Below are 17939 nucleotides of genomic sequence, written 5' to 3'. Positions count from 1 at the left end.
GACTGATATGAAAACTCCAGATGAACCAGAATCACCAACTAAGCGGGACAAATTGAAACCTTTGACTGATATGAAAACTCCAGATGAACCTAAATCGCTATTAAAAGACGACAAATTAAAACCTTTGACTGATATGAAAACTCCAGATGAACCAGAATCACCAACTAAACGGGATAAATTGAAACCTTTGACTGATATGAAAACACCAGATGAACCTAAATCGATGTTAGGAGAGGACAAAATAAAACCTTTGAAAGATTTGAAAACTCCAGATGAACCAGAATCACCAACTAAACGGGATAAATTGAAACCTTTGACTGATATGAAAACTCCAGATGAACCTAAATCGCTATTAAAAGACGACAAATTAAAACCTTTGACTGATATGAAAACTCCAGATGAACCAGAATCACCAACTAAACGGGATAAATTGAAACCTTTGACTGATATGAAAACTCCTGACGAACCGGAATCACCAACTAAACGGGACAAATTAAAACCTTTGACTGATATGAAAACTCCAGATGAACCTAAATCGCCCTTAGGAGAGGACAAATTAAAACCTTTGACTGATATGAAAACAGCAGATGAACCTAAATCGATGTTAGGAGAGGACAAATTGAAACCTTTGAAAGACACGAAATCTCCAGCAGAACCGGAATCACCAACTAAACGGGATAAATTAAAACCTATGACTGATATGAAAACTCCAGATGAACCTAAATCGCCCTTAGGAGAAAACAAAATAAAACCTTTGACTGATATGAAAACTCAAGATGAACCTAAATTGCTATTAAAAGAAGACAAATTAAAACCTTTGAAAGACATGAAATCTCCAGCAGAACCAGAATCACCAACTAAACGGGACAAATTAAAACCTTTGACTGATATGAAAACTCCTGATGAACCCAAATCGCCCTTAGGAGAGGACAATTTAAAACCTTTGAAAGATTTGAAAACTCCAGCAGAACCGGAATCACCAACAAAACGTGATAAATTAAAACCTTTGACTGATATGAAAACACCAGATGAACCTAAATCGATGTTAGGAGAGGACAAAATAAAACCTTTGAAAGACTTGAAATCTCCAGCAGAACCAGAATCACCAACTAAACGGGACAAATTGAAACCTTTGACTGATATGAAAACTCCAGATGAACCTAAATCGATGTTAGGAGAGGACAAAATAAAACCTTTGAAAGACATGAAATCTCCAGCAGAACCGGAATCACCAACTAAACGGGATAAATTGAAACCTTTGACTGATATGAAATCTCCGTCGGAACCAGAATCACCAACTAAGCGGGACAAATTGAAACCTTTGACTGATATGAAAACTCCTGATGAACCTAAATCGATGTTAGGAGAGGACAAAATAAAACCTTTGAAAGACTTGAAATCTCCAGCAGAACCAGAATCACCAACTAAACGGGACAAATTGAAACCTTTGACTGATATGAAATCTCCAGCAGAACCGGAATCACCAACTAAACGCGATAAATTGAAACCTTTGACTGATATGAAATCTCCGTTTCAACCAGAATCACCAACTAAACGGGACAAATTGAAACCTTTGACTGATATGAAAACACCAGATGAACCTAAATCGATGTTAGGAGAGGACAAAATAAAACCTTTGAAAGACATGAAATCTCCGTCGGAACCGGAATCACCAACTAAACGCGATAAATTGAAACCTTTGACTGATATGACATCTCCGTCGCAACCAGAATCACCAACTAAACGGGACAAATTGAAACCTTTGACTGATATGAAAACTCCTGATGAACCTAAATCGATGTTAGGAGAGGACAAAATAAAACCTTTGAAAGACTTGAAATCTCCAGCAGAACCAGAATCACCAACTAAACGGGACAAATTAAAACCTTTGACTGATATGAAATCTCCAGCAGAACCGGAATCACCAACTAAACGTGATAAATTGAAACCTTTGACTGATATGAAAACACCAGATGAACCTAAATCGATGTTAGGAGAGGACAATTTAAAACCTTTGAAAGATTTGAAAACTCCAGCAGAACCGGAATCACCAACAAAACGTGATAAATTAAAACCTTTGACTGATATGAAAACACCAGATGAACCTAAATCGATGTTAGGAGAGGACAAAATAAAACCTTTGAAAGACTTGAAATCTCCAGCAGAACCAGAATCACCAACTAAACGGGACAATTTAAAACCTTTGACTGATATGAAATCTCCAGCAGAACCGGAATCACCAACTAAACGGGACAAATTGAAACCTTTGACTGATATGAAAACACCAGATGAACCTAAATCGATGTTAGGAGAGTACAAAATAAAACCTTTGAAAGACTTGAAATCTCCAGCAGAACCGGAATCACCAACTAAACGTGATAAATTGAAACCTTTGACTGATATGAAAACACCAGATGAACCTAAATCGATGTTAGGAGAGGACAAAATAAAACCTTTGAAAGACATGAAATCACCGTCGGAACCAGAATCACCAACTAAACGAGATAAATTGAAACCTTTGACTGATATGATAACTCCTGATGAACCGGAATTACCAACAAAACGTGATAAATTAAAACCATTGAAAGACATGAAATCTCCGTCGGAACCAGAATCACCAACAAAAGGCAATAAAATGAAACCTTTGACTGATAGTTTATCAAAGAAACTTCCTTACGAGGAAATGTATAATAAAATTCGTCCTAAATTTTCTTACGGTGTTGATGATGATGATGAATTCGAGGATGCTAGTGATTCTTTATGTCTTCCAAATGTAGAAAAAGGTAAAACCGATGAATTTTCTGAACCGGGTTTAACTGGAATAAAATGTTTTATACATAAATCTGCGAGATTTTTAGCCAGTCCAGCTTGGTCATTTGAAGAGGACGAACAAGATATTTTCGATAAAGAATCAAAATTGTCACCTCACTTGTCACCTCGTCAACTTTTGAAATCTCCGTTATCATCGAAAAAATTCGAAAAAGATAAGCACGATTTTGATAATATTTTAAAGGATAAGAAAAAGGTTGATGATCCTATGGAAGTGAAAGAATTATCCGTAAAACGAATTTTCAACGAAACCGAAAGGGTCGAAGAGCCTAAACTTTGTGATGATAAATCGGATGGTGAAAATGAAAAAACATTTGATGAAGCCGCTCCTGTCGACGAAAACATTACGCCTTCAGTACCGGATGAAGGTTTAAATAAAGAAGAAATAATGATACAACAGGATTTGGAGAAACATCCGACGGAAGAAATATACGGTAGTAACATAATAAAAACAACGGAATTATTTTTATTCTCGGAAATATACTACGTCATGCCATACATTCCAACAAAAAAACCAGATGTGAAAAAGGTTACGAAAAATGAAATAAAACCCGAAGAGATAAGAGAGGAGCCATCACAAGAACTTCCAATAAAGCCTCAAGAAAAAAGCGATCAAAAACTTCCCACTCCCACCACCGATGGTGTCGATGATAAAGATGGCGACGTTTTATCGAAACTTCAAAAAATGGACCCAAATAAATTTACCGAACCGGATAAAATTGGTGAAACGGAAAAAGAGACAAAAGAAGACAAAAACAAAACAGAACCTGTTCAAACGAAACCAACTGACGTAACGAAGTCTCCTGATAAAGTCACGGAAGACGATAAAGTAGACAAAACGGAAATAGTTGAACCGGTAAAAGAAATCGAAACGAAATTATCTACCGTCGAAAAACTCGAATCCGTTAAAAAAAGTTTGACCGATGAAAAAACAAGAGAACCCACGGGACCAGAGGAAGTAACACGTGACGACATAACAAAAGACAAAACGACGGATTTAGATACGAGTGACCTTGACACAGAATCAAAAGAAACAACATTACCAAAGACGGCAGACGATAATAAAAAAACGGTTGTTGAAAAGGATAGTCCGATCGATTCGACAACGACGGAACCACTATTCAAAACCATCAAACATAAAAAACCAATTAACGAAAGTAAAGAATTGCCTAAAAAAATGAAACGTGCGACGGCGGATACGGTAGGAAAAGGTACGGTTAAAACGAAAAAATATTCATCGTCGTCGGAAGAAGAAAAACCGGAAAGAAAATTTCATAGAAAAGTCAAAAGTGACGGAAAAGAATCATCATCGTCACCTCGTACTAAAACCACGTCGGAATCTGATAAATCATACGACGATGGAAAACAAGATAAAATATTACATACTTTGTCGAAGCAACAGCAACAACCACAACAACAACAACCCACGAGATCTCTTCCGATACCGGTAAAACCGGAAACTCGTGATGGTTTCGGTCACGATCAATTGGATTCGTTAGAATCAGGAACTTCATTACAATCAAATTATACATATTCTGATGAATCGGAATATAAAGAATCGAGTGCGTCGCAAAGAGAAGAAGAATATGAAGAATACGAAGAAGAGGAAGATGAAGATGAAGAAAAAGTGGAAGAAGAAGATTTCGTGGAGGAGGAAGAAGAAGAAGAAGAAGGAGAAGATGAATCATTAAATTCTAAAGATTCATTAAACACGTCGCTAGAACCGCCGGATTCACTAATGCAAGATAAAGAAAGTTCGAAAAGATCGGAAATGGATTCTTTAGAAATTAAAAAAGTCGATTCGAAAGAATCCTTGCTCGAAGATTCTTTGGATAATTTACCGACGCAAAGCGCACATTCAACAATGGATTCTTTGGAAGGAATATCCGACGGTCAAATGAAATTTTACGATTCGTTAAAACCCACGGATGTTGACATGATGACGACGTCGAAAGATTCACTTGAAGGAGATTCAAAAACGGATGACAGATTTGAGGTCGTGGAACCAGATTCGGAATCGGATACCAAACCGATTTTTAATAATATGAGAGAAAGAAGAAAGCAAACTTTTACTTCTTTGAAACATCCTCATTCATTTGTGGCGGTAAAACCACCGATTGAAGAAACGGTAAAATTTAAAGAAGTTTCGCAAAAAGACATCGTCATGAAAAATGATATTTTAGAAGTGACCGTTTCGGAACCGGTTACGGAAATTTCAAAAAGGAAAAAAGTACCGGAATATCAAAAACCGCATGTTGAAAAAATCTCCCTCGTACCATCCTATAGAAAATCGTATTTCGATGTCGATGACAAAACTTACGCAAGACGAAAACCGATATCGAAAACCGCGACGACAACAACAACAACTCATAAGTCACAAACGGAAGTTATAAAAACAAAAAAAATTGGCGGGAAAAAACCATCTTTGGTACAAAAAGATACCACGATCGACGATAAAGAAAAAACCGATGGTAAATTGTCATCTGATGAAATGCCCAAGCAGAAAACCAGAGTACCGAGACTTCCGCAGAAAGTTGAAAAAGATACGCGAAACATTTTGAAAAAAGAAATGGGAAGTCGAATAATGCGTAAAAAACCGGAAACGCAAACAGTTTCCGACGTAACGAGAACGAAAACTATACGTAAAAAAATTAGTAAAGAAGAATCGATATCGGACGATAACAAAAAGGATAATTCATTATCCGAATCGTCACAGAGAGAAAGTTCCGTGGAGAAACATCGAAGAAGTGTTAAAAACGATCCGACGGGTGTGACGAAAACGAGAAGGATCACGAGTACGACGACAATCGTCGCGACGAAGAAAATCCCGCAAGAACAAGAAATGAAACCATTACCACCTTCGAGAAAAATAAGACCGGGAGAAACGAAAGGTTACATGGCGACAACCATAGCCTACTCGAGCCGTCATAAAAGTACGTCGGAATCATCAGCAACATCGGCATCAATAAAAGCATCGAGGGAAAATCTAAGAGTGAAATCATCGGACTTGAGAAAATCAGACGATATATTTTTGTCCGCGAGCGATTTGGCAAAATATCCGTTAAAAAAACAACCGGAACAAAACAACGAAACTAAAATGAGAAAAATGAAAAGAGTAACGGAGAGAAAACTGGAAAAGCAAACCAAAGAAATCGTTCAAACGGTAAAAATAACAAAAATCATTCCGGAACATCATCGAACGATAGAAAAAGGTTTGAAAGAACCTAAAGAAAAAACTGGAAAAGAAGATAAGAAAAAAGAATCTCTAGTCGCCGATGAGAAAACCGTTAAAAAAATTCCAGGAAAACAAACGACGAAACCTTATAAAACTCATGACGTCACAGTACATAAAACGGAATCGCGTTTGAAAAAACCATCGATCGAACATTCACCCTCGTCACCGATGAAGAAACGAACGGCAGCGGAAAAATCCGAATCGATGATACCGAAACCCGATAAAAAAAAATTAACGAAAATATCATCGTCGTCTGCTACGAAAATAATACCTTCTGCTTTGACCGCGACGAGAAGTGACGTCAAAAAAGAAAAAGAAAAACCCAAAAAAGAAGAAGATAAAACCGAGAAGGGTATTGCCGACAATACGTCATCGGAACCAGAATCGAGGAGTGCATCCGCTCCACCTTGTCAACCCACCAAAGACGGAAATTTGGAACCTTTGAACGTTTTATTACAATCCATACCCGAACAGGGACGCCGTCAGAGCGGTCCGAGTCCTCTTAGATCGAAACTCGTGTCTTCGGCTCCTAGTAAAATCGAAACTGGTTTCGGACAATCCTCCCTTCCGTCGAGCCCGTTAAAACGTCCGAAAAGTGCGAACGGAGTGTTTCGCGTAACGTCGGAAGTATTCACGCGAACGTTCGAAAAATCGGGTCCGCTCGAAGTCGTGTACAAACAACCGAGCGCGAACGAAGTTTTGCAAAGGATCGCGACCGTGCAGTATACGAGTAAAAAACCGGAAGTGACCGCGGAAGGTGAATCGTCCATGATCGATACGACGGATTCGTCGTTGAGTGATTCCGTCGCTTTACCGAGTTCTCCGTCGGACGCGGAAGGTAGTGTCGGTGGTAACGTGAAAATAAGCAAAAAACAACAACAACAACAACAACAACAACCTTCCTCCTCCTCCTCGCCTCAGAAAATGAAAAAGCGTTCTTCCGACATAACTGACGTGTGTAAAAAATTTGACATGACGATAACAATAGAACCGGACCATGACACGAATAACAAATCCAACAAAATGTCTTCTTCTTCTTCTCCTTCTAAAATACCTTTGTCACCATCTCCCGCTCACGTTCACGAAGAACGCATTTCTCCCATTTTAGACGTTCGTTTGGTAACACCGGAAAAAACGATGCGTAAACAATACGATAGCAAAGATGGAGATTCGACGAAATCCGATACAGGTCAGTTGGTGTATTTATTTTTTTACTACTACTACTACACCCGTATAACTATTTGCACGTGTCCGATACGTTCGGTTGTTTTTTTGTATTAACAAATTGGCAACACTGTTCTTTAAATCATACTAAACGGTTTTTTTGGTTTTGTTTTGTTTCAGATTGGAGTGAAAAAGGACAAAGCGAAGAATACGTTTACGAAACGAAAGGTAAGATTTAAATAATTTTTTTTCCATTTTTTTCTCCATGCCTTCTTTTTTTTTGTTTCTTTTCTTCTTCAAAGTTTATTATTATTATTATTTTTAGCATACATATTAATTTTTTTAAAAAAAAAGCTAATCAGTAATTTATCACATTGTCCGCCATTTCCATATCCGCTCTTGTGTCATCGTAAAAAAAAAAATTGTTTTTATTAACGAACCTTGAACAACATCATCATCATTAACAATAGAGCAATAGACGAAATAGCAATTGCGTGCAATTCATGTCAATGTGTGTGTAAATGTGTGCGTGTTATTATCATTAACGCACCACGTGATGACAACTCGAAATCGATCCATCGATCCATCGATGAATCGATTTAATGGAAATTTTTTTTTGGCATTCGGGAACGCGTGAAATTTTTTTTTTTACCGTTCGTTCGCCCGGATTTATTTTATTATTATTATTATTAACGAAGCACTTTTTTTTTATGTTGTTGTATCCACGTTCGCGTGGGGGGACGTTTAACACACGCTTAAAACTCATAATAAAACATTATCACGTTATGATTATTATTAACCAGAGCAATCTTTTGTACGCTTTTTGTGCGTCGCGATAATTGTGTTGTTGTTGTTGTTGTTGTACCTGTGATTAAAATTATTGTTTGTGTAAAACAGGTGCGAGGTATAAAACTTTCCGGAAGAAGTTAAAACCGGAAAAAAATAAACCGTGCTAGAGAGAGAGAGAGAGAGAGAGACACCATGTTGTTTGTGTATTAACAACGCGTTTTTGTTGATTAATGAATGAAAGGGTCACGTGAACGCGTGTGTGCGTGTGCGTGTAAACGATTGAATTAAAATTTCGATAAAGTGCTTAAGTATTTATTATTATTATTATTATTGATAGATTTTTTTATTGAATAATGATATCCGACGTACGCAACCGGAAGTAAATTGAATTTAAATAATTTCGTTTTTCGAAGGGAGAGGGGGGAGGGGAGAGGAAAGTTGAAAGAAAGAGGAAATTAGGTTTTTTTTTAATTAAGAAAATTGTCATGACGTCACGGTTAAGGCATAATTCCATTAAATTATTATTTGTTTTGATGTTTTGGTATAGATTTAGAAGAGCGTCAACGGTTACCCGGTGTCCATTCACTGGAACGAAATTCAACAGATCCAATGTCACGCTTTTTATCCTCTCGATCCTTTGAAAAATCCCCTGTGAAATCCCAAATTCCAAATGTGAAAACGTCGACGGTAAAAAATGATGAGAAATCGTACGGTGACGCGAAGTCGGATAGGGGGAATATTAGCAAAAAGTTAGAAAAAGTTGAGGGTGATCCTGGTGACGGTCGCGACGGTGACGACGAATCAAAATTTGATTTTTATCAATCGGATGAATTCGAACGGATGTTAGTCAATCAAGGGATATTATCCGTTAGCGATTATAATACAAGCATAAAACTTTTAGAACCTAGCGAACAAGAATTCGATAAAATATTAGAAGAAACCTGCGAAGAATTTAAAAATTTAAAAAGCAAAACGTCTTCTGCTTTTAAATCGTCGCCGCGGGATAAAATGATCGCGGATAAAACCGCGGTTCGTCGAGACGAGTCGTCGTTAGGAAAAAAAATAAAAACACCGAATTCGATTTTGGGAAAAACGGAAAGTGTAATAAAACGTTTACCGGAAACGATTCCTCCGTCTTATACAAACACGATAAAACAATCGAAAGCGTTACCTCCTCGTTCAGACGCTAGCAGTAACGTTGTTATTTTAAACAAACGGAAACAAAAACTCACTCCGGCGGAAATAAAAAAAATGGAAGAAATTTTATTACTACACAGAATCGACGGCGATGGTGACGCTGACGTGAAAGATCGTAAAAAACCGATCCGAACGAGTCAATCGGAACCGGAAAAAACATCGCAAGTGATTTTCACTAAAACAAACATCGATCGACGCGTACCTGATTTTAATCCAACTTCCGGTTTCGCCCCTCAGAAAGTATCAAAAACATCCGTCGATGACGTAGGGAAAAATTTTCGGGTGACGCAATCAAAACCGCCGACGGATGATGTGATCGAATACACTCATTATAAAAAAAAAACGGTGACGGTCGTTACGACGAGCAAAACCGGAAAACCGGAATCACAAACCGGAAACAACGATAAATTAGATTCGTTGATTTTTTTACTATCGAAAAAAGGAAATGAAAATTCGTATCGCGACGCCATAATTCACAGTCCCGTGTGCGATTCGTACTGCAACTATTATAGAAAGGAAAACGATTCAAGTTTTAATAATAATTTTCAATATGGCGGAAAATCGTACGGAAAACCAAAGGATAGAATTTTTTATTCGTCCGTCGATGATTTCATAAGAAAATTAAATCAGAGCGACGTCGATACCTGGCTCATGGAAAACGGTGGGGCTTCTTTTAAAACGCGTCGTCACTCCAGTAAAAGTTTAGGAAATTTAAAATCGGAATTTATGACGTCACCGCCTGAATTCGTCGTGCCCGCCGCCGACGACGACGACGACGACGAATCGTCGAAATCCAAACGACAAACGAACGCCGTTCATTTTCGTAGTGATTCGAAAAGCGAAGCGTTGTCGAAAAGCGTTTTAGATTTGCGAAAAGTCGGACTCCCGAAAAATTCAAAAGGTTCGATATTCGAAATATCGGAAGAGGGAGGAGATAGCGAAGATATTGAAAATCCTCGAATCGTTTTATCGATTCGAGATATCGATCCGACGAAAGCACAAATACAAATAAGTAATTGGAGTGGTGGGAACGGGTGGGAAAAAAAATTACCCGCCATTAAAAGTCACGTGTTCGATAGAAGATGTTCGGAAGTTTTCGGGCAAAGAGCCGACGCGTCACCGTATTTGAATGATACTACTTCCGCCGCTTTATCGAAACCCATGACGTTATCGTTGCAATCGTTAAATTCCGACCGGAAAAGGAAAACGGCCCGGGAAAAATACGAAAAATTACAATCGATGGAATGTTTGATAGAAAATCGTGACGTCGGACGAGCGGATACGGAAAGACGACGTTTTCCGACGGACTCGTTTGACGTGGGTGAAAATACAAAAACGGATAACTCTCTTTTCATAAATCGTATCTACGTTCACACGCCCTACGAGAAAGAATTTAGAGATTTGACGAAACCTAAAAAACCCAAATCGATATTGAAAAAAACATCGTCGTATAATTTCAAACCCCTTTTCGAATCCATATCTCTGACGTCACTTCCGCAAGACGATCATTATAAATCGTCGATGAAGTTTAGTAAAGGCGGTGGCTCGGCGGTTATGAAAACTCCTCGCGGAGGGAAAAAATCACAAAGTTGCGGAAACATACTTTCAAATTTAAAATCGTCGTATCGCGTATCGAAAGATACGGAAAATCGTCGTCGTCTGCTTTTTTACGATTCGCATAATAATAATAATAATAATAATCGTTCGTCGCCGTCGTCTTCGATGTCTTTAAGCGACAGTCAATTCGATTCGTCGGATTCATCATGGAGAATGATGCCGCCGAAAATGAATTTGATATCGCGTTATACGAAACCGACGGAGGAATTTTCTCGAATTCGAGGCGCGAGCGAAAATGATGATGATGATGATGATGAATTTAATTTGAGCGAAATCGATTGTCTGAACGTTCAGTCGGACGATTCCGAATTTGCCGACAAAGGTTTCGGGTATTTTTACCGCGAAAAATAAAAAAAAATTTTTTTTTAAAGTTAAAAAACGCGACATTTGGAAAAAAAAACCTTTCCTTTTACTGTTTTATATTCCTTTTTACTACTATTACTTCCTTTTACTTGATTCCTTTTTCTCATATTCTCTCTCCACTACCCTTTCCATTAACCTTATCTCATCGTAAAAAAAAAATCATTTTTCCTCAATACCATCTTCGAGAAACAGCCATGGAAATTATCTGTTGTTTAAAAAAAAAAAAAAAAAAAATTTAATTAGGGGTCGAATTTAAAAAATTTTTATCGGTAAGAATAATTTAATTTTTTTTTTTTTTTGAGTTCTTTAGCTTATATTTTAAATCATAAAAAAAAAAAAAAAAAAAAAAAAAAAAAAATTTGAGTGGTCGATCCGATCCCTTTTTTTACCTCCCCGTCCGGTAGGTAGTAGGGAGAATGTGGGGAGACTCAGCCGAAGCTACTACCCGATTAAAACTCCTACTCATTCCCGAAGGGCGGGGCGAATGCAACCTGCATTTCAGCCTCAACCTCCTTCTGAACCATCAGGGCTCTACCCGAGGATGATCCCGGTACCTTTTCTTCCCCTTTTTACCCCTCTAGAGACAGACCCGAGCTGCCAACGTCGTTCCTGCCTTTTCCGCACAGTTTGCGAGTTTCCAGAGAGAGAGAGAGAGAGAGTGAGTGAGTCAAGTCATCTGTCTTCCTTTCACGTTGCAGCTCTGCATTTTCCCTATTTGGATCAAGTACCCAGTTTCATCCCCTTGAACAAGAAACATCCCCAATGCCTCAAAAGGGTTCTAGGTCACTTATACCTTTATTTAGGTTCATGTCCGTTCTTGTTAGACGAGCTGAAATTGAACTCCCACTCTCAGGATTAGAACCCACGACTCTCAACACGGTAACTTTTGGGCCGATTTTTCCCCTTTTTGGACTCAATCTGGCTATCTCGGGATCCCCCAAGGCATCCGTCTAGCCTAGTCAAAGTGGGAGATTCGATACCGGGATCTCCACCCTTAAAACATCCTCTAAACCTAACCTCCGAGTTAGTAGTGGGAGTACCAACCACCACTTCCGGCTGATTCGATCTGTTTCCCCGATAATTTTTTTTTTTTTTTTTTTGTAAGGGATCTCTTCTGCCACGAAAACAATTTTTTTTTTTTTTTTTTTTTGACTAACATCAAGCATGTAATTTAAAAAGAAAACAAAAAAAAGAACAGAAAAAAAAAAAAATTTTTTTTTTTTTTTTTTTTTTTTTTTTTTTTTTAGCTTTAACGAACTTCAAGCGACAGATGATGTTCCTGGCTGTTTCTTTTTTCCTTTTTTTTTATTGTTGTAACTTTTTCACGTAACTCAAAATTTTTTAAAAAAAATAATCGTGTATCTAAATTAGTAGCTTTTTAATTACACGTGCGCTTGTGTATTTAAATACACACGTGTGCGTATTTTTTTTCCTAATAATATCTTTTGAGAGTGAGTATTTTGGGGTGACGCATATCTAATAAAGTTAACGCAAAAACATTTTTTTTTTTTTTTTTTTTTTTCCATTTACGATTTCAAACACGATTGAAAACGAACAAACACGATCTTGTTTTGTTATTGTTTTTGTTGTTTTTTGTGATTTTTTTATAAAGAAAAATTATTTTTTAATTTATCACGTAATAAAATCATGATAATTCACTTTCAAAAAGAATCATTTGATACTCATCATCATCATCATCATCAATCATCATCATCATCATATCAGTCATTATATTTAACTCTTTTAGAAAAAAAAAAAAAAATAGACCTAAAGATTTCCTGCCTTAATTGCAGGAGTTTTAACGGGTCAAGTTATGGAACAAGAACCGAAATCAATAGTGAAAGAATCGACACCTCAACAATCCTCCAATATAAAATCAATATCAGATCGCGATACCAAGAACGAAAACGACGATAAATGTGAGAAAAATAAATTTAAGGAATTCACAAGCAATGGAAAAGAAGAAGAAGAAGAAAAAGAAAAGGAAAAAGAATCGATGAATGACAACGGAAACGGAAACGTCGAGTCCTTGCCACAAATAACCATGCCTTCTTTTAAAAAGAGAGTACACAGTCAAAGAATGCCGCAACGTGAAAGACCTGCGGTCACACCTTACGAGGGCGACTACGATAAAAAATATTCATCGGACGAGGATAACGTGGAGTACGAAGTGGACGAACCCGAAGACGTTACGGAAAGGAGCAATTCATCGGTCACGTTTTCCGAAGACGTTTACGATTCCGACGTCATTGAAGAAATGTTACAGAATCAATTACGTAAACCGTCGCAAATATCCCTGGAATCGAGAGATTTAATAGACGTTCCACCGTTGAAAGGGATTTTAAAAGAAAGTAAAGATAAATCGAGCGCGATTAATAAAAAAAAGGGTAGTTTAACGACCGCCACCACGACACCGACTACTCCGACGACGACACCTACCGAACCGGAATCGTTATTAATTACCTCATCGAAAGATATTGCAGAAGAAGAAGAAGAAGAAGAGAAAGAGACAAAAAAATTAGATGTAAAAAAAGAAAATGAAAAACAACAAATTTCGTCGGAATCTCCGACGGGAGACAAAATCAAATCTGACGTCACAGGTGAGGAAAATGTCATGAAGATTTTAACAACTAAACCAACTCACGGCATTGCAATTCCACAAATTACGCAATTAAGTACTACCGAAAATGATTACGATGTTGCAACTAAAACCCTCCGAAGCATTAATACCCAGCAAATAACCGATTACGCTGCTACTAACAATATCGGTGACGTAACCACCGGTAAAAATGATGACGTGATAGAGAAAGTGACTAAACCGTTAGAAAGTTTGAAAGATTTCGCGGATACCGTAACAATATTAAACGTTCCATCCGGTCATGCCATCGATAACCAAATCCTTAAAGTAACCGAAATGAAAACATTGGAAATCTCGGATGAGAAATCAAACGAAAACTTTTCCGATCGACCGCAAAAAATTGATGACGTCACGGCAATAAAAACGTCAGGTGATGAGGAGATGAAAGGTGACAAAATGCCGGGCGACGGTGTTGAAATGATATCGACGGATGAATACCCACGATTGAGCGTCGGTGATGAAGTCGAAGAACCCGGAAAAGACAAAATGTCTGCTGTTATTTTATCGTTGGATGACGCGACGGAAATCGCGGAAAAAGTAGTCGGCGATATAGTTCAAGAAGCAGAAAACATGATATTTCAAACGAAAGACGACCCGAAATCCGATTTGACCGAGGATGACATTGAAAAGTATCAACTTCCGTCGGCGGAAGAAACGGAATTGAGTTTATCTGAAAAATCGGAGATTGACGAAGAAATAAAATCGACGGAAGTCATGAGCAAAACGGATCCGTTAACGAATGACGTTTCGAATGTTGAAAAATTACTTCCGGCGGAAAACGTTCAGAAATCTTTAACGGCGATTTCGCCGAAAGAACCTGAAGAGATTTCGGCTGAAATTAAAACTTACGTAAGCGAAACAGAGAATTATAATTTTACCCACCGACCGCACGATGAATTCGATGGCGCCAATGAATCCATTCGCGTGGAAAATCCGGAAATGCAAAAAAAGAACATACTCGAATTTTCTTCGGTATCATCGAAAGTACCGGATATGAAAACACCGCCGGACATAATCGAAAAAGAAAAATTTTTTAAAGAAACCGTGAGAAAATTAGATTCGGAAGTTTTCGGAAGCTCACCGACGAAATTTGAAAATTTAAATTTAATCGAAGATGTCGGAGTAAAACCGGATGATGATGATGTACCGGAAATGAATGAAAATGAAAAAATTGATAAAACGGAGGAAATTTTTCGCGGTGAAAGTTCAAAGGAAAAATTTTTCAAAGGTTTCGAACGGGATTTCGTACAAGATGAAAAATCATCAAATTTTTATCCGATTTCGGAGATGAATGACTCGCTCGGCGAAACGTTTGCTCCCCAAAATATTCCCACGGAAAAACTTAATCTCTTATCAAACATCACGACGGGTTTATCGAAATCCGTTAAAAGTAGTTTTGGAGATTTGGCAGGTTATTCCGATGTTTCAAACGATAAAAAAGACGAAGAAGAACTCGCGGTTGAATCCGATGTGAAAGACGTGGAAAGCGGTTACAAAGAAACCGAATTGAGCGAAGAAAGTAGCGATTTAGTATCGAGAGAATTAGGATCCCCGGAATCCCCGTCGAAACCTCGCGTCATATTCCGTATAGAATCCGAAGATGAAGGCATGAGCGACGCGGACACGGATTGTCCGTCCCGTTCCGAAGTTTACAGTCCGACAAACGAATTCGGTGAAAAAATAAAAAAAGAACTCAAAGCAAGTTTCGAAAAGGAGCAGAAGAAACTCGAGCAAAGGTTAAACGCTATGAAAGGCGGCATATTCGACATAAGTCGTGAATCTTTATCACGAACCAAAGAATTAGTCGACGAAAGACTAAGAAAAATATCGGAAATCAAACCGCCGAAAGAACTCGACGAATCCGTTCCGACGAGACCGGAAAAGAAAAAGAAAAGCAGAGGAGAAGAAATCAAAATAGGAAGATTTCACATAACTCCGGCACTCATTGATCAAGTTGCGACAAGAGAAGCCGAACTGGCAGAAAAAATCAAAACGTTTAGAAAAATTAACGACGATGGCGACGACGAGACGCGAAGAAAAGGCGAAGAAGAAATGGAAAAAGAATTGTCGGAAAAATTAACGGAAGCGGATTTCGAAGAAGTCATAAGAGAACTTAAACTCGAAGGTTTGAAAACGGATGTTTTCTTTCTTCCCGAAGACAAAGAAAAAAAAGATAAAAAAGAAAAAACGCTCAAAAGAGTCGAAAGAAGATTCGAAAGGATGGCATCGGAAACTTTAGAAAAAGAAAAGGAAGAATCTGACAGCGGTGAGTTGTTGTTACCCGAATAAATAATTTTCCGATAAAAAAAAAAAAAATTGTCCCGCCCCCAACCCCTACCCACCACCACCCCCACACACACGCACACCCACGCGCGTGCGTGCGTGCGTGAGTCTCCCCAACCGGAAGTGTTACAACCGGTCAAAAACGGTCGAAAGTTGCATGCTTTTATTTCTCCCTTCTTTAAATATTTTAATTGTTTACCCCCCCACACCCCCCGTCTCCCCTTCATCTCCCTCACTTCGTTCCGCCATATTAGTCTGGATCTCTTCTGTGTGTTGCCATGTTTTTTTTTATCTAATTTTAAATGTTATCACAAAAAAAATGATAAAAAATCATTATTAACGTATGGATTTCTCTGTGTGTGTGGGTGTGCGCGTGCGCGTATCCGAAGCATGACATAACTGGAAGTTTAAATATGATTCCCTCATGATTTTGGAAAAAGGTCAAAAGCATGCGACTTGTGACGCTTTAACTGTTTTACCAAAGAAAACTAATGATAATGATGATAATATTAGTTAGTTAGTTATAGTCGATAATTTTTCTTCTGTCACGCGCTTAGTTGTTACCTGGAAAACTTTTTTTTTTTTTTTTTTTTTTTTTTTTTTTTTTTTTTGGATAAATGATGACTAAAAACTAAACTAAACTAAACTAAACTAAAGTAAAGTAAAGTAAAAAAAAGGGGTTTCATGTATGTGACTGTGAACAGTTTCAGAAGAAAAATTAGACGAAAAACGAGAAGTCGAATTCCAAAGAATGTTATCGGAGATGTCAAACGAAGAAGTTGCTCAAAGTCAAAATGAGTACCTTCAACTTTGGGAAGATGGTGGGGGGTTAAATAGTTTAACGCCGACCGATGATTGGGAATCCCGGGATCCTGATACGCCCGATAACGAATTAGAAGACGATTCGCAACGAATAAAAACAGGTATAAAAAAAAAAAAAACAAATAAGTGCAAATTAACACCACCGCCACCACCACCTGTTACCACCATCGCCACACCCACTATTACGTCATTTCCTTAAATAAACTCCTACCACCCCCCCCCACTCACCCATTCCCCTCTCTCAAAAAAAAACTAATCTCTTTTAACCATTCGAATGAAGAAAATTCCAGCGCTCCGCAATTTCCGGTTTTTTTTTTTTTTAATAAAATCCAAAACGGAAATGGTTTTTTTTTTTAAAATTTGTTTGTTTGGCGCGAAATTTAAAATAAGGGAACAAATTGCGGAGTTCTGGAATATTTTTGCTATCGTTTTAAAAAAAATTAATTCAATTTTCTCACGCAAAATTTTTTGTTTTTAACACGATTTGTTTTCATTAACAAAAAAAAAAAACCAAAATCAGGATTGCCAATCGCAAAATCAAAATGAAAAAAAATTAATTTTTGGTAATATCATTTTTTTTTTTTTTTTTTTTTTTTTTTTGAATTTTCCCCAGGGAAAACGGAAACGTTTAATGAGAGAGAAAGAAGTCAAACACGTCTTTACGTGAAAAGTAGTGATGATTTTACCGATAACGTTATCGTTAGGAAAAAATCCCGGTCGGGTACTTATATCGCGTATACGAAAAATTTCGATACTCAAATCGTCGAGAGGGAAAATTCGGAAAGTTCTCCCGAAGAAACTCGAGATACGTCATCGTCGTCGAGTTTTCAATTCGATTTTAAATCATTGTTTTCGTGGTCGGAATAAAATAAAATTGTTTATTTGAATTTACGCGTTTGTTGTTTGTCGTTTGTTTTCGCGTTTGTTCGCGGACACGCCATTGTTTTTGTTTTTGTTTTTGTTTTTGTTTTTCTTTCCTTCCCCGGATCAAAGGTATATATA

The 17939-nt window shown here is 37.6% G+C and overlaps 2 protein-coding genes across 2 annotated transcripts; both read left to right on the top strand.

Moving 5' to 3' along the window:
• Positions 1-7: 7 nt before the first annotated feature.
• Positions 8-10988, top strand: Phum_PHUM596770 (uncharacterized protein; the record flags this gene model as incomplete). The annotated part of the gene is made up of 5 exons (XM_002432624.1): positions 8-7253; positions 7409-7456; positions 8565-9945; positions 10042-10871; positions 10954-10988. The coding sequence occupies 5 exons, from the start codon at positions 8-10 to the stop codon at positions 10986-10988; spliced, it is 9540 nt and encodes a 3179-aa protein (XP_002432669.1).
• Positions 10989-13007: 2019 nt separating this feature from the next.
• On the top strand, positions 13008-17804 carry Phum_PHUM596760 (DNA double-strand break repair Rad50 ATPase, putative; the record flags this gene model as incomplete). Its single annotated transcript, XM_002432623.1, has 3 exons — positions 13008-16098; positions 16826-17038; positions 17551-17804. 3 exons carry the CDS (start codon positions 13008-13010, stop codon positions 17802-17804), a joined length of 3558 nt encoding a protein of 1185 aa, XP_002432668.1.
• Between the last annotated feature and the right edge of the window lie 135 nt (positions 17805-17939).

Source organism: Pediculus humanus, genomic scaffold (assembly GCF_000006295.1).
Source record: "Pediculus humanus corporis 1103172108315 genomic scaffold, whole genome shotgun sequence".
Classification (NCBI taxonomy): domain Eukaryota; kingdom Metazoa; phylum Arthropoda; class Insecta; order Psocodea; family Pediculidae; genus Pediculus; species Pediculus humanus.
Note: the sequence above shows the minus strand (reverse complement) of the source record. Positions and strands in the feature narration are given on the sequence as shown.